General features: G+C 44.2%; 1 protein-coding gene across 1 annotated transcript in view; it reads left to right on the top strand.

Moving 5' to 3' along the window:
* The window catches only part of RYR2 (ryanodine receptor 2), a 3,458,987-nt gene that overhangs the window by 1,828,455 nt on the left and 1,604,256 nt on the right, over nucleotides 1-26,276 (top strand). The window contains exon 32 of the mRNA XM_085612346.1: nucleotides 1,392-1,551. Coding sequence (XP_085468472.1) covers nucleotides 1,392-1,551 — 160 coding nt within the window. The remainder of the gene's footprint in view (nucleotides 1-1,391; nucleotides 1,552-26,276) is intronic.

The following is a 26,276-nucleotide window of genomic DNA, read 5'->3' as shown; positions in this document are numbered from 1 at the left end:
AATGCACCTGAACGTGTAAAGTCTTTTTTCAAAATCACATCAGCATTTAATCTTAATTCATTACAAAATGTTAACTCGAGTGATTACTAATAATGGTTATTTAACATTAAATAATGGACTTGCGTTTATTAGTAAAATTTAGACATGGTGGATAATTAGAGATGGGTATGCCCATAGTTGGGGTCACATTGATATATTTGTTATTTCACTGTTGGGTACAAACACTTATTGTGCTTTACATGTTGTGCCTGTGGTTTCTACATATCCGTTAGGTCTGAGGCTTTTGAGGTTTCAAGTCTTTCTATTGGAAGGTGTTAAAATGATGGATCAAGCAATATAAATGCTTATGTTAAAATCTCAGCTAAAGTAAAAAGAACCCTCTAACGCCTCTACAGTGCAGTAGCACTCATAATTTTAAAATAACTATGACAAGAATGTCAGGCATAAGCAGTTTCAGGTTGTCAAGAAGGCATCATTATTCATTACAATAACTACCTAATAAACTAATCTTCCAACTACATAGTTTTCCACATTTTGCTTCAATGCTGTCTGATGTCACAGACTGATTCAACTAGGCTATTCGGTGAATGATGTCACAATACGTCTCATCACCTCCCTAATGTCGTAAAACAAAGGACTATTATAGCAAACTGTTTGTTGATGATTGTTAGTGATTCAGGACTGGGTAAAAAAGCTGTTGCCTTCTTCTTATTGGATGACACCTTATAGAGCTCTCTCTCTCCTGCCAATGTAATATAGTTTTAACGAAGCAATTGGAGAGCAGAAGTGGGAAGGGGTTGCGAAGCTTGAACAAGGCAGTCTCATTTGAAGAAGTGCAGAGCTTACCAGGTGTTATAGGACACATTGTGTTTCCAGGGGCCAAACGTAGGCCCCAGCAGCCCCTGTGGTGCAGGAAGGGACCTTAACCCTTTGGGTGCTGCCAACTGTTCAAGGGGCACCCAATCAACCTGAGGTCAATGAAGGTTTGTGAGATATAGGAGTCTCAGCTGCACCCCTCCTCGCATTCTGCAGGGGAGCCCCATCATTTTAAGTTATGACACTGTGCATTTCATCCCGTTATGTATGAGGTGACAAGACATTTGATATCCCAGACTGCGCCCCTCAGCAAAGAGATGTGAACACGTTCCACTCCATGGGCACTGAAACCCTTAAAACTACAGCAGCAACCAACTGACAGGAAGAGCAAGCTTGGAAATGTTGATGTTACAGTCCTCTCTTCGTTACGAAAGATTGTAAAACCACTGCTCGGAATAATTTAGTAATATCCATCTGTGAATTGAGTATGTGTAACTCTTCACATATGATAATAAAGCACTCGCAAATAGTAAAATAAATAGTATTTACATGTGACATTATTTTTCTATTTTTAGCATAAAACGCAGCAATTGTTACATGGTGTGTGCTGGTGAAAGTATGAGCCCTGGACAAGGCCGGAACAATAATGGGCTGGAGATTGGTTGCCTTGTTGATACTTCCAGTGGACTACTGACCTTCACTGCTAATGGCAAAGAATTGATCACCTATTATCAGGTACAGTGTGCATTATTGATTGTTGACAGCATAGTAAGTATACTTTGCCGCTGTTTTTCAAATCTTCACAAAACGTTCCAGAAGAAAGTCTCATCCACTTCAGCTCCTTGCTGCAAAGTTTTCCCCATTCATTTTCCTTAGGAAACTTAGACACAGCTATGGTCAAAATAGCTGAACTGGATTACACCAAATTTGTCGAACAGCAAGATCTTGGTCCAGGAAGTGTGCTTTAATGATTTAGTGTAATTCCATTAATTAGTGTTCAAGAGATTAAAGTTAAACAAATATAGATATTTTACCCCACAGAGGATCTGAGGAAACGACAGATTTAGAGACAAGATCTGATTGGTTACCACATATTAACAAAAATGTGAAGGCAGCCATTTTAGGACTCAGGATTCAGTCCCTGTTCTGAAAATAGGGTAAAAAACATAGAGGGGATGGATAGGGATACCCTGCTCCATAGGCCTAGGATTTGTTTATGTAAATGTTACCATATTTGAGCAAATGAAGACAGCGCTTTAAAAAACAAAAGCCCCCCGGGGTAGGCTAGGGCCAGGGGCTGCATACTTTTTTTTAATAAGGAGGGGGTGTTTGGCAATGCACTCCTAATTACCTCACATATTACATTATTTATTACGTGTTCTATGCAATCTTTGATAAAAGCACAGCAACATCTGAAATTACATAATTGACGCCAACACTGTGCATGATGGGGGCCCGAGGTATAGTTTCTTAGAGCAAGATTTATAGTTGCTTGAGAGTGGTTTTGTTCGTTTAAAACGGCATGTTTTTAACTTACATATTTTTATTGGAGACTGACGATAGTTACATTCTTCAAGCTACTCAACGTCTGTTACAAAATTAATGCCCTACCATGGACAGCTTTTACCTGTATCAAACCCATCATGGTCAATGAACTTACATTGAGAAATTAAGTTGATATGAGTACAAAAGTGGGTACTGTAAACAGTGTTTACTGTATGGAGAGAGTGTACTCTGTACCAGACTGTTTGCAGACAGTGAAACTCTCATGAGACATATACAGCACAGTATTAAAAAAGTATCTATCAAGAACAGTGTACACTTTAAGCAACACTTGTCAAAAAGAGACTATTCATCTAAAATGACCAATGTCTGAAGGTGCTAAAGATCATACTACCTGTAGCCTTTAAACTGTGGTGAAAACGTCACAGAAGCAGAAAAAACACTTATACATATGTTAATGCATGGCACACACAGACGTTTATGTTGTGTAGAAATTTTCATGATGAGAGGATTCTGTCTAATAACTCAAGGCTGCTTACAATACTTAGCATCTACTACATAGAATCTTAGCCCTGTTGGAAACTTTCTCTGCCGAACCCAAACAAAGATTTATAACATGCTCAATACCTCTACACACCTATGATGCATTAATAGCACATGCATTTTGTAAACACTTACACCCATTAGCTGGACACATTCTGTACAAAATCATGTATAAAAGTAATATAGTAGGGTGGCAGGCTCCACCTCATGTACATTCCCCATTTGAAGGGGTACCCAACAGGGTTGCCCCTTATCACCATATCTATTCGCACTAGCGATGGAGCCATTAGCAGCATGGGTGAGAATTGACGCCCAGGTGTGGGGTTTTGAGTGGTCGATCGGGGCCTCGGACCACATTGCGCTCTATGCGAATGATATTTTCTAATGGATCACAATAGGACGGGCCCGAGATTGCTCCATATTATGCAGAGTCATCGGGCCTTTACATGAATCCCTGTAAGTCTGTGCCCGCTAAAGGGGGCTAGCGGGCTGGGACCCTGGGCGACAGCTGTTACGATTGCAACAGATGGGGTGAGGTACCTGGGTGTCTTTCTATTGGCTTCACAACACGTCTTAGGAAAAGAATCTCGCCCCAGTCTGGACACAAGTAAAGGAGAAGATGAGAACCTGGTCGCACATGCCCCTATCTATATTTGGTAGATCAGCCTTTTTTTAAATGGTCTCCGTCCCTCGTTTACTCTATCAGCTGCAGAACCACCCTTATGCGATATTACAAGCCTGGTTCCGTCAGGTGAATGCAGCTATGGGGCAATTTTTGTGGGAAGGGGGCGCCGTTCGAAGGGCCTCGCGACCCTGCTTCCAGTCCACGTATTGCAGGGGACTTGCCACAGCCGATATTCAACCCTATTATGTGGCCTCGCATCGATTGGTGCTTAACGAACTGTGGTACGGAGATAAGTGGGACCCGGCATGTGCCGTGGAGCGCTGGCTGATGGGAGACGCAACCCTCCGCACTCTCTTATATTCTGGCCCGCTGCTCTGAACCATGCCATCTGCTATGCAAGTGATGTACAAACTATGGAAACAATCATTCCGTTACATGGGATGGTGGGGTAAATTGACAAGTGAGACCCCTTTGTGGCACAATGGTAGCATGCCACAGTTGGCTACACTGGCTGGCTTCCAGGGTTGGGACAACATTGGTATTTCTACATTGGGGGATGTTATGCGGGGATCCACCCTGAAATCTTTTCAAGACCTCCAAAAGGAGTATAATATGCCTCGAACCCAATTTTACAAGTATATCCAATTTCGACATGCCATCTCCTCCTACATCTTGAATTTATCTACCTTCCCCGAATTTAACCCCATTGAAGCCAAGGTGTTTATGGGGGACCTAGGGGATCACAAAATTGCAAAAATATACCAGTCCCTTGTAACGAACAGCTTCACCACACTGGACACACTGAGAAGCTTGGGCGTAGGACCTAGGCCAATTAGACCGAGACAACTGGGCCAAAGCGCTGGCGCCCCCGCGTGACACAGCAATAGCATCCTGGTTACGCCTTATTCCAGTTCAAGTACCCACACTGGGTATATTACACCAGGCAGAGACTGTTGAGATGTCCCTATCTCACCATGACTGGGAATCCTACATATCACAGAGGGTATTGGAGGCAACATGTATAAGCGTCACCTACTGATGCTGGGACTTACCCTGGCTAAGAGGGATATTGCAAGGTTTCAGAAGGCCACCGCCCCACCTTCACTGACCGCCTGGAAAAAGGGGCTAGACTTTTGCATGGGCATGGAGCTGCCGGTGTTTAAAGCTAGGGGATGCCGGCAGAAACATTCCAAAATTTGGAAGGGATGGGCCATTTACTGGAGCCTATGTTTGGAGCCTATAATCCTGACAGGAACACACGCATCAGTATTGATACCGTGGGAAGCTAGATAATGGTGGGTATGAGAGTGCTATGTATGCGTCAACAGGACAGCTATGTAACATAGACACGATGGACTGTAGCACTAGAGCAGCACACAGGGTTTGAGTTCAAACTTGCCAGGACTATAAATCAGATGTCAATATCAATAATGTGTGGTGTAACTCACTGCGATCGCCCCCTGTGTTTGGGTGTTCCAAACTGTATCTGGCTATTGAGTAATATAGTAGTTACCCGCCAGTATGCACATTTTAAAACAAACTAACACACTTGTTGGATGATGTCATCAGTGATGTCATCAATCATGTCATTTGATATGTCATCAGTTATGTTATAAATGATGCCATAGAACATGTAATGAGTGATGTAATATGTGAGGTCATGAGCAGTGCATGGAGGGGGCGAACGTTATAGTTAGCTCTGCTAACTCTAACTGGTGAATTTCTGTGGTTTTTTTCGTTCAAACCTTTAATGTTGTCATTGACATATTCATCTAACGACAATGTTACTTTAGCATTTGTTTTTTTAAGTGAAAATAAATAAATATATATATAAAATATATATGTATATATAAATTCACTGAAAAAAACAAAGGTTACAGGGACGTTATAGGTAGACTCAGATTTCACTCACTCAAAACCATAGAAATTCAGCAGTTAGAGTTACCTGAGCTAACTATAACTTCTGCCCCCGCAATGCACTGCTTATGACCTCACATATGACATCACTCATGACTTGGTCAATGACATCTCAAATGACATCACTGATGACATCATCCCGTGATTGGCTGATTTTGGCCCTCAAGGACCCGCACCAGCCAAGGGAACTTCATCCCCAAACAAGTTGTGTGCCAGGAGGCACCTTTGCAGAGTGGATGAAAAAGGGAGCGGGGCTTCTGATGACATCAACCGGGGCTGTGCTTTTTTTGTTTTTTATGGTGAGGGGGCTGCGTAACCCCCGCCCCAGGCCCATTTTAGCCCCAGGGACCCCATGCCCCGCGGACCAGCCTTTTTGCAATGGGGTAGGTGGGTTGCGCTGCCACCCTCCCTGTGCTGATGTCAATCCTGGCGACCCCTTCCCCCCAGGCTCAGCCTTTTAAAAAGTTTGTTTTGTAATAGGGGAGGGGGAATCCCTTCCCTGGGCCGATTTCGGCTCGAGGATCCTATCCTGGGGCCCGACCATTTACAAATGGGAGAGGTAGGCTGCATGGCCCCCTTCCACTGGAGCCTAACCACTTGTTCTGGGTGTCCCTAGGGCGTTTCCATCGTCAAACAGCACAGACTCAGCATAGTATCCTACGCTGATTCCTACGCTGATGACACCCAGCTCATCCTTTCCCTCACCAAAGACCCCATCACCACCAGACTCACCTTCCAGGAAGGAATGAAGGATGTTGCATCCTGGATGAGCAGAAGCTGCCTGAAGCTCAACTCGGAGGAGCCATAGGTCTTCCGACCCTCCCTTTCTGCATGGGACAACACCTGGTGGTTCACCGCCCTCGACAGCACCCCAACCCCCACAGACCATGCCAGAACCCTCGGCATCGTAGTTGACTCCCTCTTTATCACCCAGCATGTCAACGCAGTCGCTTCCACCTGCTTCAACACCCTCCGCATCCTCCGAAAGACCTTCAAATCTATCCCCCCCAATCAAGGAAGACTGTCACCCACCCACTTATAACCAGCAGACTGGACTACGGAAATGCCCTCTATGCCGGGATCAACTAGTCTCTGCCCCACAAACTCCAGACCATACAGAACACCGCACCCATACTCGTCCTTGGCATCCCATGACACAAACACATCACCCAACACCTGCGTAAGATCCACTGGCTTCCCGTTGAGAAGAAAGTAACTTTCAAGATACTCATCCACGCCTACAAATGCCTCCACAACACCTGACCCCAATACCTCAACAACAGAATCTCCCTCCACGTACCCAAGAGGAACCTCCGATCATCCGACCTCGCCCCTGCCGAACCCCCGTGCATCTACAGAGCAAGAACAGGTGGCAGAACCTTCTCCTACATCGTGGCCAAGACCTTGAACAAGCTCCCGATCCACATCAGACGTGCCTCCAGCCTGCACATCTTCAGGAAGACCCTTAAGACCTGGCTCTTCGACTAACCAGAGCTGCCCCCCCAGTACCTTGAGACCCTCACTGGTGAGTAGCGCGCTTAAAAAATACTTGATTGATTGATTGAGTCTGCACTGGGACCCTGGTGGGGGGCCGCAATGCGCCCTCGCGGCCCCTACCAGCTCCCCACCTCCTGCGGGAGTGACATTGCTTTCAGACACAGGAAGCTGCTAAACATGCATCTCCCTGCAGAGATTCATCTGTTTCCTTGCTCGCTTGACAGTGTGCAGGGAAACAGATGAATGCTCGCTTCCAGCAAGCGAGAGCATTTTTACTGCTCTCGCTGCCTGGAAGCAGAGTATTTGCTGTGGCATAGCAGAGCAATTAAAGCTCCCGCCAAGCCACAGCAAGCAGCTATATCCCAGGGGAGGGCACCCCTAGAACATTGCAGGAGCCAGTCCTGGGAGTTGGCCGTCCCCAGGGTCATCTATGGCGTTAGGATGGGGGCTGCGTGGTCCCCCTCCATTGTAGTACACAGCCCCAGGGAGGTGGTGGTCCCTCGGGCTGCAAGGGGGCTGCCCGCCCCCCTTAATTTGATTCTTCCGCGGGGAGGTGGTGGTCTCTGAGACTGTAGGGGTGCCCCACGGGCCCCCGCATCAATTTAATGTTTAGCCCCGATGTGGTAGCGGTCCCTGGGGTGTGGGTAAGCTCAGGGGCCCCGCCTTCATACATTATAAGCAGTGTCCTGGGGTGGTGGCAGTCTCTGGTTCTACGGGGGGTGTGCATGCTCTCCCGCATTCCTTTAATTACTGTTGCCCCTGGGAGGTGGCAGACCCTGGGGCTCGGGCCTGATCCCATACATTATAAGTAATGCCCCTGGGTGGTGGCAGTCCCTGGGGATTTTATAAGCCCTAGGAGGTGGGCCTGTGCTCCCTCCTCCTATTTTAAGGTATGCCCCCAGGACCTGACCCACCCAGGGTGGGGGTAATTAAAAACAAGCATGGGAGTTAGGTCTGTCCCTTATAACTTTAACACCACTTAACAAATTTACAGCTAAAGCCTAACATTATCCTTTCCATCTTATAATCTACATTCCTGCCAAATTGCATCTACATTTGTTCAGCCACTTTCATGCTATGTCTCTTTAAACTAGACTCTACTACACCACACACTACTCAACTCTAAATCCACTCCACTCTATGCCATTCTGCTCTACTCCACTCTACACTTTTCGACTATATGTCAATCCACACCACACCACTGTTCTGTACTCCATTCCTCTCTAGGCACTCCACTGTACGCCAATCTGCTTTACGCTATTCTACACTACACTATTCCACTCTATGCCACTACACTCTATGCTACTCCACTATACGCTATAATAATCTACACTATTCCACTCCATGTCACTTTACTGTACCCCACTCCACTCTACGCCACTCCACTGTACACTATTACATTCTATGCTTTTCAGCTCTATACCACTCTACTCTATTCCACTCTACCACACTCCACTCTACATGACTCCACACTATGCCACTCCACTCTATGCTATTTGACTCTATGCCACTCCACTCTATTCCACTCTTCTGTATGTCAATTCACTCTATGCTATTCCACAGTATGCCACTCAACTATGCATCACTCTATTCCACTTCACTCTATGGTATTCCACTCTGTGCCATTCAATGCTGTGCCACTCCAGTCTACTCTATGCTATTCAACTGTATTCAACTCTACAACAGTTTGCTGTACGCCACTCCACTATATTCCACTCAACTTTGTGCTTATCCACTTTGCACCACTTTACTATACATGACTCTATACCACTCCACTCTACACCATTCCAATCTATGCCACTTCACTCTATTCCACTACACTTCATGCTATTCCAATCCAATCCAAAAAAACTTTATTTCGGCCACAAAGGCCATAAAAGCAAGAATACAATACAGCAATTATATATCAACAAAAGCAGATCACATTTTAACCACCATAACAGAATAAAATAATCAGATTAAACTATTCACATTATTAATAATTGGTGGAAAATTTCCTACGCTGGAACCATACAGCATTTAAAAAACGTGAAACTGCGAACACAATTGGGGGATGGGTGTCGTATTTTAAAACTCGCAGGGCATTAGCGCAGTCTCTAAAACCAAGGTTCCTACAAATTGATTTTACCCAACGTTTCCTGTGGGTGAGGTACGCAGGGCAAACAAAAAACATATGGATTTCATCCTCCAATTTGTAGCCACATGCTGGGCATGAAATGCTTTTGTTGTTGTCCCATCTAGAAGTAAAAGACCTGAGTGGTAAGATACCCATTCTAAATTGAACATATAATTTCCTGGCAATGGGAGGGAAAATCAAATCCAAAAATAACTCCCTCCCATAGTTCGGTTTAATCTGAAGGAACTGCTCAGTCAGCCTGCCTATATTTGGATTCATGTGCAAGCGTGTTAGATGGAAATATCTTAATTCTTCAGCAAGATTGGTTTTGGAAAAATATAGACAGGAACCTTCTGGGGTATCCCAGAGTTCCTGGCGACCAATCTTGGAACAAGTATCCCTTATGTGGGTTAACCAGGGAATCTTCATATGTTTAAGTGTGGGCCAGAGTTCCAGAAATTCATCTCTAAAAATGTCCAGGTCTGGGTTAGACCATAATCTCTTCCAATAGTGGACAGGCTGTGCCGCCACCACCTCTTCAATAGGAAGCAGTCCCAAATCTAGTCTAATTGGGACCAACGGGGTGCTAGGGGGTAAACTTAATAATTTCCTAATAAAGGAGTTTTCAGCCCTCGATAGACTATCTATTTTGGAATGACCCCATAGTTCTGCTCCATAGGTTGAGGCAGGTCTGGCTTGGGTTTTAAAGATTTCTACCACTGGAGCCGCTGGTTTGAAAACCGTGCCGCTAAACAATCTAGCCATACCTCCTGTTGTTTGGGTCAACTTGAGTGTGGAATTAACCACCTGACCTCCCCAGCCCAGATCTTGTTGGAGTGTAATCCCCAAGTAAGTGAACGTTTTCACCCTTTCAAGGGGGATACCATTCAGAACTGGGCTGGGGCGAGTACGTTTAGGAGGATTGAGGATCATAAATTTCGTTTTGGCTAGGTTGATCTCAAGACCCCTGTCACTACAGAAGTCAACAAAGCCATCTAATATTCGCTGGATTCCCATAGGAGTGCGTGACAACAACAAAGTGTCGTCAGCGAACATTAGGGCAGGAACCTTGCCCGAGGCGAGCCTAGGGACATCAATATCTTTTAGGGCTAAAAGGTGTTTTATAAGCCCATTGATGTATAGACAAAACAACGTAGGCGCTAACACGCATCCTTGTCGGACTCCTCGGCTAACAGGGAAACGTTCAGAGAGTTCACCATACTTCCCACATCTAACCTGAGCGAAGTTGGTCTTGTGTAAATTCTTCAGAACATCTAAAAGATAGGGGGGAACATTGAGCATTTGCAGAACGGCCCAGAGCTTTTCTCTCGGGACCAGATCAAATGCTGACCTTAGGTCAACAAAAATGAGGTAGAGGCTGCCACCCTCTACACTCACAGTCTTCCAGAATATAACCTGGAGACGAAATATCTGATCAAGGGTTGAAGTACCCTTCGTGAAGCCAGCCTGCAAAATGCTCAGAACGTTATTTTCTTCTTCCCAGGCCTGTAATCTGTTCAAAATTATACGCCCGAATAATTTTTGAGTCGTATCAATTAGACTTATCGGGCGATAATTCGAGGGCTGTAAAGGACAGCCTTTTTTGTGAATAGGGACTATCTCAGCACCACGCCAGGTTACTGGCGGATCTGCGCCGTACAAGATGGAGTTAAAAAGGACACATAGGTAAGGAGCCCATACCGTAGGTTCAGACCTAAAAAGGTCGCCTGGGATTTTGTCCAGGCCCGGCGCTTTATTAGGTATGAGCATACAGATGGCATTTTCAACCTCTTTAATTTTAATTCGTGGGATAACTTCAGCACGACAAGCTGTATTGGGGGAAAAGTCAACTGAGGAAGGTAAATTAAAATCCACTATAGAATATAGACCCCCGAAGTGCCCTTCCCACACTGCGGGGGCTATATTGGAACCCGTGATGGCCTCAGGATCTTTCTTTCCGTTGCTAACAATGGCCCAGAAAGCCCTAAAATCCTTATTCTGTAAAGATACTCTTAGCTCCTCCCACATGTCGTCTTCCCAGGACTTCTTTGCCCTATTGGTCTGTTGTTTATAAAGGGCACGGAGTGATTTAGTTCTGGGTTTATCCTTTGCTTTTATTGCCAGAATCAACTCAGCTTTTAGTTTCCTGCATTCACCTGTATACCAGGATTGCTTATTGACCACAAGTGCCTTAGGAGCCTCTGAACGAGAAAAGACGTCCTGAAGTTTCAGCTGAGTATGGATAGTAACGGGGCTAGATAAACTTTCCACGGAAGAGCAATCTAGCACAACACCGGCCATTTCATTAAGGCAGGGAAGTACCAATCTATAAGTTTCTGCCAGTTTCTCAGGACGCAAAAGGATGCTTGACCATTTAACTCTTCGTTTATTATTATGCAGAGTTAAAGATTGCAAAGGAGGAAACACCCCACTGGGATACGTTGAAAATCCCCAATGGTCTGGTTTTAATTTCAGGGTAAGGGCGTTGTGGTCACTATCATCACGAACGACCACTCTGAAGTCTAGGGCCTTATCCCATGATTTTGTATCGATCAGGATATAATCCAAGATCGACAAGTGCCCAGCTCTGTTAAAAGTGGTGTGTCCAGGCTGGTCGGATTTGAATCGGCCATTGCAGGCCCTCAACGATAGGGAGAGGGTAAGAGAAAGAATTTGTAATACTAATGGGGTCCAAGCTCTAACCGTGGGAATCATGGGGTCAGGGATGTTTAAGTGAGTGTCTTCCGCCACAAGGTCATTTTGAAAAGAGAGACTAAGCGGCTCAAACTGGCAATTAAAATCGCCGCCTACTATAACAGAGTAATCTGGATCTAAAGTCAGAATGAAATCATTCAAAGCTGTAATGACCTTAGATTCGCCTCCTCCTGGGGAAGGTCTAGAATAGACATTTAGAAGAACCAAGTGCCTGTTCTCAGGCAGGTCCAGTAGAACACATAAGATGTCATCAGAGCCTGTTTGGAGTTGCCTGGCTTTAGCACCCAGGTGGATTGCAACCCAGGTGCTAAGACCTCCAGAAGGTCTCCCCCTACCACTGGATAGAGCAAGAATGCCAAAAGAGGCAAACCCCTCTCGTTGGTAATTTTCTGTGGCCCATGTCTCTTGTAACAGACAGATATCAAAGGTGTCCATAAAATTACCCCACTCATTGCATATCTGTTTGTTCTTTAGGCCCGCTACGTTCCAGGAGATATGGTTGACATCAGTCTTAAGCTCTCCTTTGGTAGGGGCATCTATAGTTAGATTTGGGGAATCAGCTATAGTAGGAGGACTAGGGCATAGGACAAAGACACTATCCCCAGTGTGAGGGACAGTAGGGGAGTTCACATAGGACAGGGTCTGTGATGAAATATTAGATACCTCGTCCGTTAGCAGTTTGGTGGTCGCTATAGTAGGATTTGGATATAAAACCGGGCTTGATGGCACCATAGATGTGGTTTTAGGAACTCCCCTGTCTAATTCTCCTTGAGTAGATGATTCAGCGTGGTTCGGCCTACTGGTCAAAGATGGATTTAGGACCAGTCAATCAATCTCGCTAAGACATCTAAATCGATTGTAGTCCCCAAGGTATAGAGAAGGGCCCTGTGGTTCATATCTGGTAATATGCCCACTACAAAATCCATTGTGACCCACCCGTGTCCACCCTTGATCATATGCACAAAAAATACTCTAACGGATCTGAGAAGAGATCAAACAAAATGAAAGGAGAGGGGGAGAAATGAGAACTCCTCGAAGTGGTTGTGCCTAATACAACCGTGGTCGTGGGGAAACTAAGTGTTTCTTTAAGTTACCCTCACACACCCTAGTGGTGTCATGCTTTATCATCGGGTCACCCAGACCCCTAGAAGTCCGGGTGGGCTCGACCACAGTGTTGGGAGTGCTTTTAATATGTTTACGGCAGAGGGAGTTATCTAGATAAAATACCGCAGACAGATCCCCAGTATCCCTTTATTCTTGGGTCTGTCCGGATAATTAAAATAAATAAAAATGGGTCTTGTAGGAGTATTATGGTCCTAGGACCCTAGTGCCGACATGTTTCAGTCCTAAACAGGGGGCCAAAAAATGGTCCAGGACTTTCTTCAGGGCAAAAAAGTAACTCCCCTATGTGAGTGTAATTACTCGTAATGGGGTGTCCCTATCCTATCAGTATGGTGAGGGCAGAGTAGCTGCTCCACGTGATATGGTTAAGAGTGGATGTATGTCAACTGCCAGGCTCCATCCAATTCCAATTCCAATGTTTCTTTAAGTTACCCTCACACACCCTAGTGGTGTCATGCTTCATCATCGGGTCACCCTGCCTGCTACCTGTTTGGTTCCGGTCCTCGAAAGCCGAGGACCGGAACCAAACAGGTAGCAGGCAGGGCGACCGTTCTTAACTAAGACCGCCCATTCTGGCAATCTGGTCCTGTGAGATTCAGTCAACCTCCCCGAATTCGATGGAGCCTGGCAGTTGACATACATCCACTCTTAACCATATCACGTGGAGCAGCTACTCTGCCCTCACCATACTGATAGGATAGGGACACCCCATTACGAGTAATTACACTCACATAGGGGAGTTACTTTTTTGCCCTGAAGAAAGTCCTGGACCATTTTTTGGCCCCCTGTTTAGGACTGAAACATGTCGGCACTAGGGTCCTAGGACCATAATACTCCTACAAGACCCATTTTTATTTATTTTAATTACCCGGACAGACCCAAGAATAAAGGGATACTGGGGATCTGTCTGCGGTATTTTATCTAGATAACTCCCTCTGCCGTAAACATATTAAAAGCACTCCCAACACTGTGGTCGAGCCCACCCGGACTTCTAGGGGTCTGGGTGACCCGATGATGAAGCATGACACCACTAGGGTGTGTGAGGGTAACTTAAAGAAACACTTAGTTTCCCCACGACCACGGTTGTATTAGGCACAACCACTTCGAGGAGTTCTCATTTCTCCCCCTCTCCTTTCATTTTGTTTGATCTCTTCTCAGATCCGTTAGAGTATTTTTTGTGCATATAGTTTGTATGGGAGGATATACTCTATACAATCCTACCTCTCTGACCCCATAAGTCATTGGGATTTCCCAAGACCTTGTTGTGTTATATATACACCCTTGATCATAGTCATGTTCCTGGTGTCTTCTGGAAGGGGGATAGAAAAAAGCTAGTGGGAGAGTCTTTATTAAAGATTCAGGGCCATATGTATGAACACATTTTTCCATAGACACAGAATGGGTAAAACCCTTTGATACATCTGGCCCTCAGACCCCACGTGGGAAGAGTTTAGAATAAAAGAAACAGCACCCTTATCCCTCAGAGTTATAATCACACAATCCCCAATAAAACCTTTCTTAGTATTGCCCACCCATTGAACCCTTCGAACCATCAAGATCTCACCCGAAAAATTTGAGGGGAGGGGTCTATGCTTTGTAAGCCAACTCACCACTTTGTTCTTGAGCGATGAGAAGGATTCGATGGTTCCCTCGGTAAGTTTAGGGACTCCCGCTAGAACTACAACAAACGGGGCAGCCTCTGGGGGGAGATTTGGGGGTTGATATACTCCAGTAATAGGAGCATTTCTGGTTATGGTCTGATGCAGGTCTGGCTCTACCCTAGCTAGAGAGTTTTCGTTTATCACAGTAGAAGAGGGAGGGATAGAGCTACTAGAGGGGACTGTGGGGACCTGTGCTGGCAAAGTCAAGGGTGCTAAAGTATGTATGGGTAGTTGTGTAGTTGAGGCGCTTGTGCTCTGCGATGCAGCGACATTACCCCGCCCCCTATCAGAAGAAAGTAAAACAGCGGAGGGGTTGGAGTAAGACTCAATTACCCTTGCCAGATTAGCTATTCTATCCTCCAATTGGTCCAATTTAATGCAAAGAGGATCAAGCAAGGATTTTAATAGAGCCTTTACATCTTTGTAGGAGGGTTCAGTGTTTGTGCCCATATTAGTGTTGAAGGTAGGGGTAGCTGAGGAATGAGGGGAGGCCACCTGAACTGGACAAGTAATCATGGTGGATGTAGATTTACTTATAGCGACGGGAGTCGCGCTTGGATTTGTGATACTCTCAGGGACAATATCAGTACGGGGGGAAGAACTGATGACTTATGCAACTTGTTTCTCTTTATTGAAGGGCCTTTATTCCTCTTAGGAATGGCCCCCTCCCTAACAGCTCTAGAGCGCTTCCTACCTGCCAAAATTTGTTTTGTAGTAGGATTGGAATTGGGGCTTTTCAAAGGCGATACCCTAGCATTATTCATTCTGTGGAGACACTCATTATCAATAGGGGAGTTAGAGACAGGGGTAGCAGGGATAACAGTAGATAATGCCTGTTTACCGGGGAAAGAAACTTTGTCAGGCGTTCTTGCATGAGCAATATGACCCAATGAGGATCTTTTGGCATTTTCAGTGCCTATGGAAAGGCGCTTCTCGAGAACCGTTATCTCATTATTTAATAGAGAATTGGCTCGAAATAAAAAGGCATCTAAAGTCCCTGATACAGATCCACTGCTTACAAGACATTTGCTACGAGTTTCCCTAGCTGCCATTTTAAACTATAATCACAAAAAATTGGAGTTAAAGCAACACAAGACAGACAATGGTTAGCCGGGACACTGAAGCAAACGAAAGAGGTATGGCCCGGTCCGGTCTTTCCCGGTCTGTAACGGGCTAGAACGGGCCCGCCCTTGGCCCGGGCTTCGCCCCGGACTACGCCCCGCACGCGTCCCGCTAACGCGAGAACAGGTGAGGGTTAAATAGGCCGGAGGGAGGGGCGGGAAGAGGAACCAGGTGCGAGTGATCAGCAGCAAGGAAAGCACTCTGGTCCTCGCAGTCCCGCAGGTAAAATAGACTGAGAGTTAAAAGCCCCGTGTAGTTTGCTATGAATTCGTGCTGTCCACACCAAGGTCCGTTGCGAAGAGAGGTTCTGGGCCAACCACAGTAAAAAACAAAGTCCTGCGCCTGCGAGCGGCACCCGCAAAGCGGGGGCCGCGAGGCGTGAAGTACTGGCCGGAGGGAGGGGCGGGAAGAGGAACCAGGTGCGAGTGCTCAGCAGCAAGGAAAGCACTCTGGTCCTCGCAGTCCCGCAGGTAAAATAGACTGAGAGTTAAAAGCCCCGTGTAGTTTGCTATGAATTCGTGCTGTCCACACCAAGGTCCGTTGCAAAGAGAGGTTCTGGGCCAACCACAGTAAAAAACAAAGTCCTGCGCCTGCGAGCGGCACCCGCGAAGCGGGGGCGGCGAGGTGTGAAGTACTGGCCGGAGGGAGGGGTGGGAAGAGGAACCAGGTGCGAGTGATCAGCAGCAAGGAAAGCACTCTGGTCCTCGCAGTCCCGCAGGTAAAATAGACTGAGAGTTAAAAGCCCCGTGTAGTTTGCTATGAATTCGTGCTGTCCACACCAAGGTCCGTTGCAAAGAGAGGTTCTGGGCCAACCACAGTAAAAAACAAAGTCCTGCGCCTGCGAGCGGCACCCGCGAAGCGGGGGCCGCGAGGCGTGAAGTACTGGCCGGAGGGAGGGGTGGGAAGAGGAACCAGGTGCGAGTGATCAGCAGCAAGGAAAGCACTCTGGTCCTCGCAGTCCCGCAGGTAAAATAGACTGAGAGTTAAAAGCCCCGTGTAGTTTGCTATGAATTCGTGCTGTCCACACCAAGGTCCGTTGCAAAGAGAGGTTCTGGGCCAACCACAGTAAAAAACAAAGTCCTGCGCCTGCGAGCGGCTCCCGCGAAGCGGGGGCCGCGAGGCGTGAAGTACTGGCCGGAGGGAGGGGCGGGAAGAGGAACCAGGTGCGAGTGATCAGCAGCAAGGAAAGCACTCTGGTCCTCGCAGTCCCGCAGGTAAAATAGACTGAGAGTTAAAAGCCCCGTGTAGTTTGCTATGAATTCGTGCTGTCCACACCAAGGTCCGTTGCGAAGAGAGGTTCTGGGCCAACCACAGTAAAAAAACAAAGTCCTGCGAGCGGCACCCGCGAAGTGGGGGCCGCGAGGCGTGAAGTACTGGCCGGAGGGAGGGGCGGGAAGGGGAACCAGGTGCGAGTGATCAGCAGCAAGGAAAGCACTCTGGTCCTCGCAGTCCCGCAGGTAAAATAGACTGAGAGTTAAAAGCCCCGTGTAGTTTGCTATGAATTCGTGCTGTCCACACCAAGGTCCGTTGCGAAGAGAGGTTCTGGGCCAACCACAGTAAAAAACAAAGTCCTGCGCCTGCGAGCGGCTCCCGCAAAGCGGGGGCCGCGAGGCGTGAAGTACTGGCCGGAGGGAGGGGCGGGAAGAGGAACCAGGTGCGAGTGATCAGCAGCAAGGAAAGCACTCTGGTCCTCGCAGTCCCGCAGGTAAAATAGACTGAGAGTTAAAAGCCCCGTGTAGTTTGCTATGAATTCGGGCTGTCCACACCAAGGTCCGTTGCAAAGAGAGGTTCTGGGCCAACCACAGTAAAAAACAAAGTCCTGCGCCTGCGAGCTAATAGCTTCTTTCACACGCGAGACCAATTGGCTTTGCCATTGCTTGTTCACTCTATGGTATTCCACTCTGTGCCATTCAATGCTGTGCCACTCCAGTCTACTCTATGCTATTCAACTGTATTCAACTCTACAACAGTTTGCTGTACGCCACTCCACTATATTCCACTCAACTTTGTGCTTATCCACTTTTCACCACTTTACTATACATGACTCTATACCACTCCACTCTACACCATTCCAATCTATGCCACTTCACTCTATTCCACTACACTTCATGCTATTCCAATCTACCACACTCCTCTCCATGCCACTCCACTCTTCTCCACTCTATGATATTCTACTGTAATCCACTCCACTCTATGCACCTTTACTCTACGCTACTCCAATCTGCACCACTCCACTCTACGCCGCTACACTATAGGCCACTCCACTTTACCACACTCCACTCTATGCTATTTTACTCTACACCATGACACGCTAAGCTACTCCACTCTACGCTATTCCACTCTACACTATTCCACTCTACTGTACACCACTCAACTCTACGCTGTTCCACTCTACCACACTCCACTCTATGCCACTCCATGCTATTTGATTAGACAACACTTCACTCTACTCTACTGTATGCCATTCCACTCCACGCCAAGTGCGGCCAGTACAGGTAAGAGCGGTAGGGCGGTGGAGCGTGGGGAGAGTCGACATATGATGGGATAGGGAAAATAAAGAATTAATAAATGGAACCACTTACCTTGCGCTCGCCACATCGCTGAGAGCAAGTGGTTTTATTTATTTATTTTTAAATTTTTTCCCTATACCATCATATGTTGACTTGCCCACCCGCCCCACCACCCCACCGCTCTTACTTGTACTGGCTGCTCCTGCTGCACTCCACGCTATTCCACTTTGCGCCACTCAGTCCAGTCTACACCACTCCACTCCACGGTATTCCACTCTATGCCATTACACACTGTGCCACTCCAGTCTATGCCACTTCACTCTACACTATTCAACTGTATGCAATTCCACTCTATGGCACTCTGCTGTACGCCATTTCACTCTACAGCACTTTACTCTACGCTATTCCACTCTACGGCACTCCACTATACACAATTCTACGGCACTCCACTCTACACCCTTTTACTCTATGCCACTTCACTCTACACCACTTCACTGTACACTATTCCACTCTACCACACTCCACTCCACACTGCTCCACTCTATGCTATTCCACTCTACGCTGTTCGACTAGACACCACTACACTATACACCATTCTACTGTATGCCGCTCCACTCTACGCTATTACACTCTGTGCCACTCAACTATACATCAATCTACGCCACTTCACTCTACGCTGTTCCAGACTACACCACTCCACTCCATAGTATTACACTCCATGCCATCCCACATTGCGCTACTCCAGTCTCCGCCACTTCACTCTAAGCCATTCGACTTTATGCAACTCCACTCTATGGCTCTCGGCTGTATGCCACTCCACTCTACACCAGTCTGATCAACACTATTCCTCTCTATGCCACTCCACTATACAAGACTCTATGGCACTCTACTCTAAACCATTCCACTCTATGCCACTCCACTCTAAACCACTCCACTCTATGATATTCCACTTTACCACACTCCACTCTATGCCACTCCAATGTATGCCACTCCAGTCTATGCCATTCAACTGTATGCCACTCCACTCTAGGCCACTCTACTGTATGGCACTGCACTGTATGCTACCCTCTCTATGACACTCAACTCTACACCACTTTACGCCTCTCCACTCTATGGTATTTTAATGTACACCACTACACTGTATGCCACACCACTTTTCTCTATTCCACTCCCCTCTGAGCCACCACACTCTACGCCACTGCACTATATGCCATTCCACATTACGACACTCAACTCTGCACCATTCCACTATATGCTATTCTACTCTATGCTCTTCCACTGTACTCTTTCACTCTATGCCACTACACCCTACACTACTCCACTCCACACCAGTCCACTCAACACTATTCCACTCTTTGCCACTGTACTGTATGCCACTCCACTCTAATGTATGCCACTCCATTCTATGCCACTTCGCTGTATGCTATTACACTCTATGCCACTCCACTCTACACCATTCTACTGTACACCACTCCACGCTATGCCACTCCACTCTACCACACTCCACTCAACACCTCATGACTCTATGCCACTGCACTCTATGGTATCCGACTCTACACCACTACACTCTATGCCATGCCACTCTATGCAACTCCATTCTACTCCATTCTATGACACTCCACTATATGACACTACACTCTACGATACTGTACTCTACTCTGTGACACTCCACTCAATGACACTCCACTCTATGATTTGAAACACTTTTTCATTACAAAATAAAAACGTTCAAATTTAATGAAGAAACCAAACTTTATTTATTCTTTCTATTCAAACCAGCTTCGAGATTGACCACTTTAGCCTTAGGCCACATCCTCTCCCCTTTAAAGTTAAGTTACAGTCCTGGGGAATGGGGTCCCCATGCCTTTTTAAGGCTCATGAGGAGTGCTGCACGGCCTCCCTCCTGTTAAAAAATACTCTGAGCCCCAGGGGGAGGAGCCCCCAGGGCTGAAAAGAGCTTGGGGAGGAGGCTGCGTGCGGCTGCGAAAGCGGGAAAAAACCCAACTCATTTTATTATCCAAGACTCCCACCTGGGAATAAAATTGACGTGTTTCATGAAGCTATAGTCCAAGATCTTTACAGAATACAGAATGTAACATGTGGAAACAACTTGATCCAAAAAGAAAAAACAGCACAGGGATTACAATAGGATGAATCAATCGAAATAAAGCCAGTGGACAAAGGGGGAAATATCATTATAAAACAAATTGGATTATATAAAGGAGGCAAAAAACTACTTACAGAGCATGAATGTTATAGTTGGTTAAAATGCAATCCCACAAAAATGAACGATGAATCTAAAGAAATGGATGGACCAAAACCTGATAGATGAAGATGAATGCAAATATTTAACCACAGCACATCCCATTACAGCCACCATCTATTTCCTCCCAAAAATTCGCAAAAACAGAAAAAATCCACCTGGAAGACTGATTGTGCCACTATAGGCTCCGTTTTGGAACCAGTTTCAAATTACATTGATTATTTCTTAGCACCGTTAATAAAAGATCTTAACTCTTATTTAAAAGACACCTCAGACTTGTAAAAATGACTTGATGGCATACCATGGCAACCAACATATAAGCTTGTAACAATGGACGTTATATCACTTTATACAAGGATTGACCATAGAAAGGGTTTGAAAGCCTGTCAATATTTCATGGGAAAGAGAAATATTCAGTTTCATGAACATAATCAAAAGCTTTTGGAAATAATATCAATGTGCCTGGATAACAAAATTGTTATGTTTAATATGGAAATTTTTAAAAAGCTTCGTGGGACTGACATGGATTTTTTCCTTCTCGCCAAATTATGCAAATTATATCTCACCAAATTATACTAATTTGGTGAGAAAAATGTGCCTGGTCTACGGAATATGACAAACACATTGAAAAAACTATATTGTGGTTCCATTTTATTGCCAACTTATTTTTAGTCTGGGGCGGTACCGAGAAAGAATTTGAAGAGTATTTTAAATTGCTGAAAAACAACTGAGAAAATCTTAAATTTACATAGACATAGAAAAATGTTTGTTCACAAAAATACACTACAAACAAAACTACTTAGAAAAGAAACAGCAACAAATACCCTTTTACATTCATAAAGTTTTCACCAAAACAATTTGAAATGGAGTATACTGTACGGTGAATTCTTACAAATTCGTAGAAACTGCACTTTGAGTGAAGATTTTGAAAAATATAGTTATGAAGCTCAAAATCGTTTTAGAAAGAGAAAATATCCATAGAAAATAGACATGGAATGTCTCCAGTGAGTGAAATAGAAGAAAAGAACTCAAATCTTTCAAGGACTAGAAAAAGAAGAAAAAAGATAATCAGAAGGATATTGTAAGATTGATAACAACATACTCAGCAGAGACCAATAGACTATCTCAAATCCTTAAAAAACATTGGGGAATTTTAAAACTTGATCCCACAGTGGCCAAAATAGTAGGGGACAACCCAAATTTCCCTTATAGGAGAGCGCCGAATTTGAGAGACAAACTTATACATAGTCATTTTAAAATGAGCTAAAAAAGAACATGGTTCAAATCGGAAGGGTTTTGGTCATGCAGTAAATATAAAGCATGCAAAATTGGAGAAAACAAGAAACAAATGGAATTGGCAAATGGCACCATGTGGAAAATAAAATACCGTATCACATGTAGAAGTACATTTTAGGTGTATATAATTGAATGTCCCTGTTTTTAAAATATGTGGGAAGTACAACATGGGAATTGAAAAAAAGAATACTAGAACACATCAGAGTGACAACAAATAGAGATGTAGTAATGCAGTTGCAAAATATGTGGAGAAAAAGCATAACAGCAACTGGGAAGATCTGAAGTATTACGCAATAGAACACATTCCAATTTTACAAAGAGGTAGAGATCGAACAAAGAAGTTAATACAAAGGGATTCAAGATACATTTTATCATTGAGAACATTAATGCCGAAAGGTCTCAATCAAGAGGAGGAGCTTTATGTCCATTTATAACAAAAAGAAAAAGAAATTAAAACTTTGAGAAATTAATAAATTCAAGTATAAGGAGCCTTATTCCCCTTGGAATTAATGAGATGAATAAAGGAAGAAAAACGAAAAGTGAAAAGTGAAAACAAGTTCTAAAAATAAACAAAAACCATAAATCAAAAATGTGTGAAGAGACAAATAATAAAAAAAAAAAAATAACATTCAAAAGCATGAATTGTATACCCAGTATTTTTTGGTGATTTGAAAAAAGAAAAAACAAAGAAGAAACAATAAGTAAATTCACTGGAGGGTAATAATTGTGTTGCTGTCTTACAATAATGGAAAAGTAACAGTAGAAAAGAAAAGTAAAAAGACAAATTGGAATCGAAAAGAAAGGAAATCATAGATAATTAGACTTTACCCACCAGTTGGTATGAAAAAATAAATATGGAATGAATATTAATGATACTGTGCATAGGCCATATATGAAATTAATTGTATAAAATGCTTCCACTTAAAATATTTATGCTTTTAAACATTTGATCCTGTATATACAAATTTGCACAATTGCACTTTGTTTCACACTGTGCACTTTAAAATAAATATTTGCCCAAATTACACATAGTCACTTTTTATAAAACTGATACTAATGCCCTGAACTGCAAGTACAATCAGGTAGTGCAAATAGGAAATGACAACATCTGTAGTAAAAATATATCTTACACAGGAAATTGTTGAAGCCAACCCGTGATCAAGGTCTGAGAGGCGAAACAGGTTGGGATTTGCAGTATGTGCTAAATAAAGGAAATTGGCAATTAAAACTTCCCTGGAGAGTGTGCTCCTTTTTGGTGCTGTGGCATCAGTTTGGGGAAATATATATATATATATATATATATATATATATATATATATATATATATATTCCTCCTTTGTCCCCACCGGGATTCCTCGCGCACTCACGAGACCAGAGGCAGGTGTGCAGTGAATCAGTTATCTTTTTATTTCATATTCAGCAAGCCAATGCTCCTATTAAACAACTCTACGCGTTTCGGTTTCCCTGAAACCTTGCTCACGAGTTCTAACAGTTTTCAAACCGCATTTTTTTCTCTTTATAGACAAACACCAAAAAACAAAAAACACACCCATGTGATACATCGTGTCACTTCCTGTGCTATCCAACTAAGCATTGTGGTACATGTAGTTCGTTGTAATTCTTTCGTAATACAGGTCACATTATAATCTCATGTTGACAATTTCAATACATTATATGTAACAATGTATCTATTGTGGAAGGCACCGGTTGGTCTCAAGATTCGTAATGTGTAACCAGAAATTGACTCGAGTTAAGCAACTCGGAGAACTTTGTCTTTGTTAAAATTATTGGAGTACACAGCGATACGAAGAGACGAGGTGCGGGGGCAGGTTGTGAAAAAGGTGACGAAATTATTGAACAAGAGAAAATTCAGCTTACATTAACGAAGCCTGCTCTAGCATGGAGAAAAGGGAGGCGAATAGAACTGCTCTGATTGAGACATTCTTAGAACAAGATACAACAACTGAGAGCGGAGCATCGAGCAGCTCATTCAAACCAGATGTCAAAAATAAATTACGCTCTTGGGAAAAATTGTCCAAAAAGGAAATCAACAAATGGTGGGAGGTTGCATCCCTAAAAAAATATCTTGAAGTAAAACGAGTCCCACGCGGATTACGCATCCATTTGTTACCTAACCATCAAGATACGAGTAATGAATTACTCAATGAATGGGGGGAGTACATTCTAAAATCATCATTGGGACTTATGGAAATCTTAGTCAAACATATTGAATTGGCCCTGGAAAAAACCACAGTGCAACTAAAAAACATGGAAAAGGAATTGGCCACATTGGAGATGACCCCGGAGTTAAAGAAATTCAAGGAGGAATTGGAGCAATATATTGAGAAACATGAACAAACAGTAAGACTTAGGAAGCAATCCAAATTTTTAAGGGATAAGGAGGATTATTCGGAAGGTCGTATTTTTACTTATGCCAGGAAATACGATAGATTCCAACAGGAGGAACAATTGGATTTGGCAACAAACACAAGCAGCCTATCGTCGCTCGCCTCAACTGAGCCCAGTGATGGAGAAGGAGAGCAGGGAGGCACGAGACCGCAATGCTCTTTTTTAGGAGAAATGAGGCTGGCCCTCCAACAAAAGAATTGGGAGAAAACAATGGGGTCCCCAGTAAGAAGCAATCGGGGAAGAGGCAGAGGGCGTGGCAATATCCAAAGAAGCAAACAAGACGAGGCAAGCGGAACATCAAATCCAAGTTCCAATACAAATCGGGTGGGAACAACGACCAGAAGCATGAGGCAGAAATGGAACTAACTGAAAACACGGATAACGAGACACAAGATTTGGAAGTAATTAACCTATCCAATAAAGTTCTTACTGAAACGGAATTGCAACTCCTAAAACGGGGTCTGAATTTCTGCCCTACTTACACCATGGATCTGGTGGAAACAAGAATAGATCTCTATAAATACATACGCAAAATAAAATTAGCCAAACTTTTCACGGAAAATTCAAAAATGGCTCAATATGGCAAAAAAAGTGTAACCCCTGAAATGGAATTAGCAGCAAAAGATGCGGAACATTTTGTCACACTGATGGAGTTGGAATATAGCCCTGAACAAGAAAAGCAAGATGTGCGAGAATATTGTACCCAATTGGGGGCGGGGTGTAGCTCAAAGAAACCCCAATCCAAATTTTACCCGCAATTGACACCTGGCAATAAAATCGACTTATTCCACGAGTGTGTAATAAAAGATCTTTATAAGCTAGATTACTCCAAAAAAAGAGACAATTTAACCTTTGAGGAGCGTAAATCGCTGATGAAATTAAAGAAGGATGAGACCATTGAAATAAAGATGGCTGATAAGGGAGGTAACATCATTATCCTGGAGAAAGAGGCATATATGCGGGAAGCATATTCGCAGCTGAGAAACCCTGAATATTATGAGAAACTTAAATCCAATCCTACTAAGAAATGGAAAGAGGAATTGGACGCGAGACTGGACCTATGGAAGCAACAAAATTTGTTGGATGAGGAGGAAGTGAAATATCTGAAGATGCCACATCCTAAAATGGCGACAATATATTTTCTACCGAAGATTCATAAAAATCCCACGAAGCCCCCAGGGAGGCCGATAATATCTGCGAAAGGAGCACTATTGGAACCAATGGCCAACTTTCTAGATGTTTTTCTATTACCATACGTTAAAAACCTAACGTCGTACCTTCAGGATACAGGGGATCTTCTTAGACATCTACAAGAGACCCCATGGCAAAAAACATACAAATTGATCACAATGGATGTGGTATCGCTATATTCAAACATCCGCAATGACATTGGGATGAAAGCATGCGAATATTTCTTGCAAGAAAGAAACATACAATACACAGACCACAACAAAATGCTTTTGCAAATGATCAATACCTGCTTGGAGCAAAATACATTTCTGTTCGGTGAAGAGATCTACCGCCAAGTGAAAGGTACGGCCATGGGTTTTTCATTTAGTCCTAGCTACGCCTGCCTCACCATGGGATGGTGGGAGAAGACCTGGGCATGGAAAAGTGAAAACGATCAGTATGTAAATAAGACCATTACATGGCTCAGATACATCGACGATTTGCTCCTAATATGGGATGGGACTGAGAATGAATTCGGTGAATATTTTAAAATTTTGAACAACTCTCACTTCAACCTCAAATTCACATATGACATCAGCAGTGAACGGGTGGTATTTCTCGACACGGAGATCTACATCGCAAATGAGACAGTCCATACTACTCTTCATCGCAAAAATACAGCGACAAACGCCGTATTACATGCAGAAAGCTTTCATCAAACAAGTTTAATCAAGAACATCCCATACGGGGAATTCCTCAGAATCAAAAGAATATGCTCCCAAGAAGAGGAATGGAAACAACATCAGGGCAATGCCACACTGAGATTCAGAAAGAGAAAATACAATCATAAAATCATTCAAGATGCACTGCAACGCACCAGCAAAGTGGAAAGAACTGATTTGATCAAAGAAAAACAAAGTACAGACGAGGAAAGTAACAAAATCAGGCTCATAACAACATATAGCACTGAAAACCTTCAACTAATGAAAAT

Source organism: Triturus cristatus, chromosome 6 (assembly GCF_964204655.1).
Source record: "Triturus cristatus chromosome 6, aTriCri1.1, whole genome shotgun sequence".
Classification (NCBI taxonomy): domain Eukaryota; kingdom Metazoa; phylum Chordata; class Amphibia; order Caudata; family Salamandridae; genus Triturus; species Triturus cristatus.
This window is presented reverse-complemented; position numbering and strand designations above follow the sequence as displayed.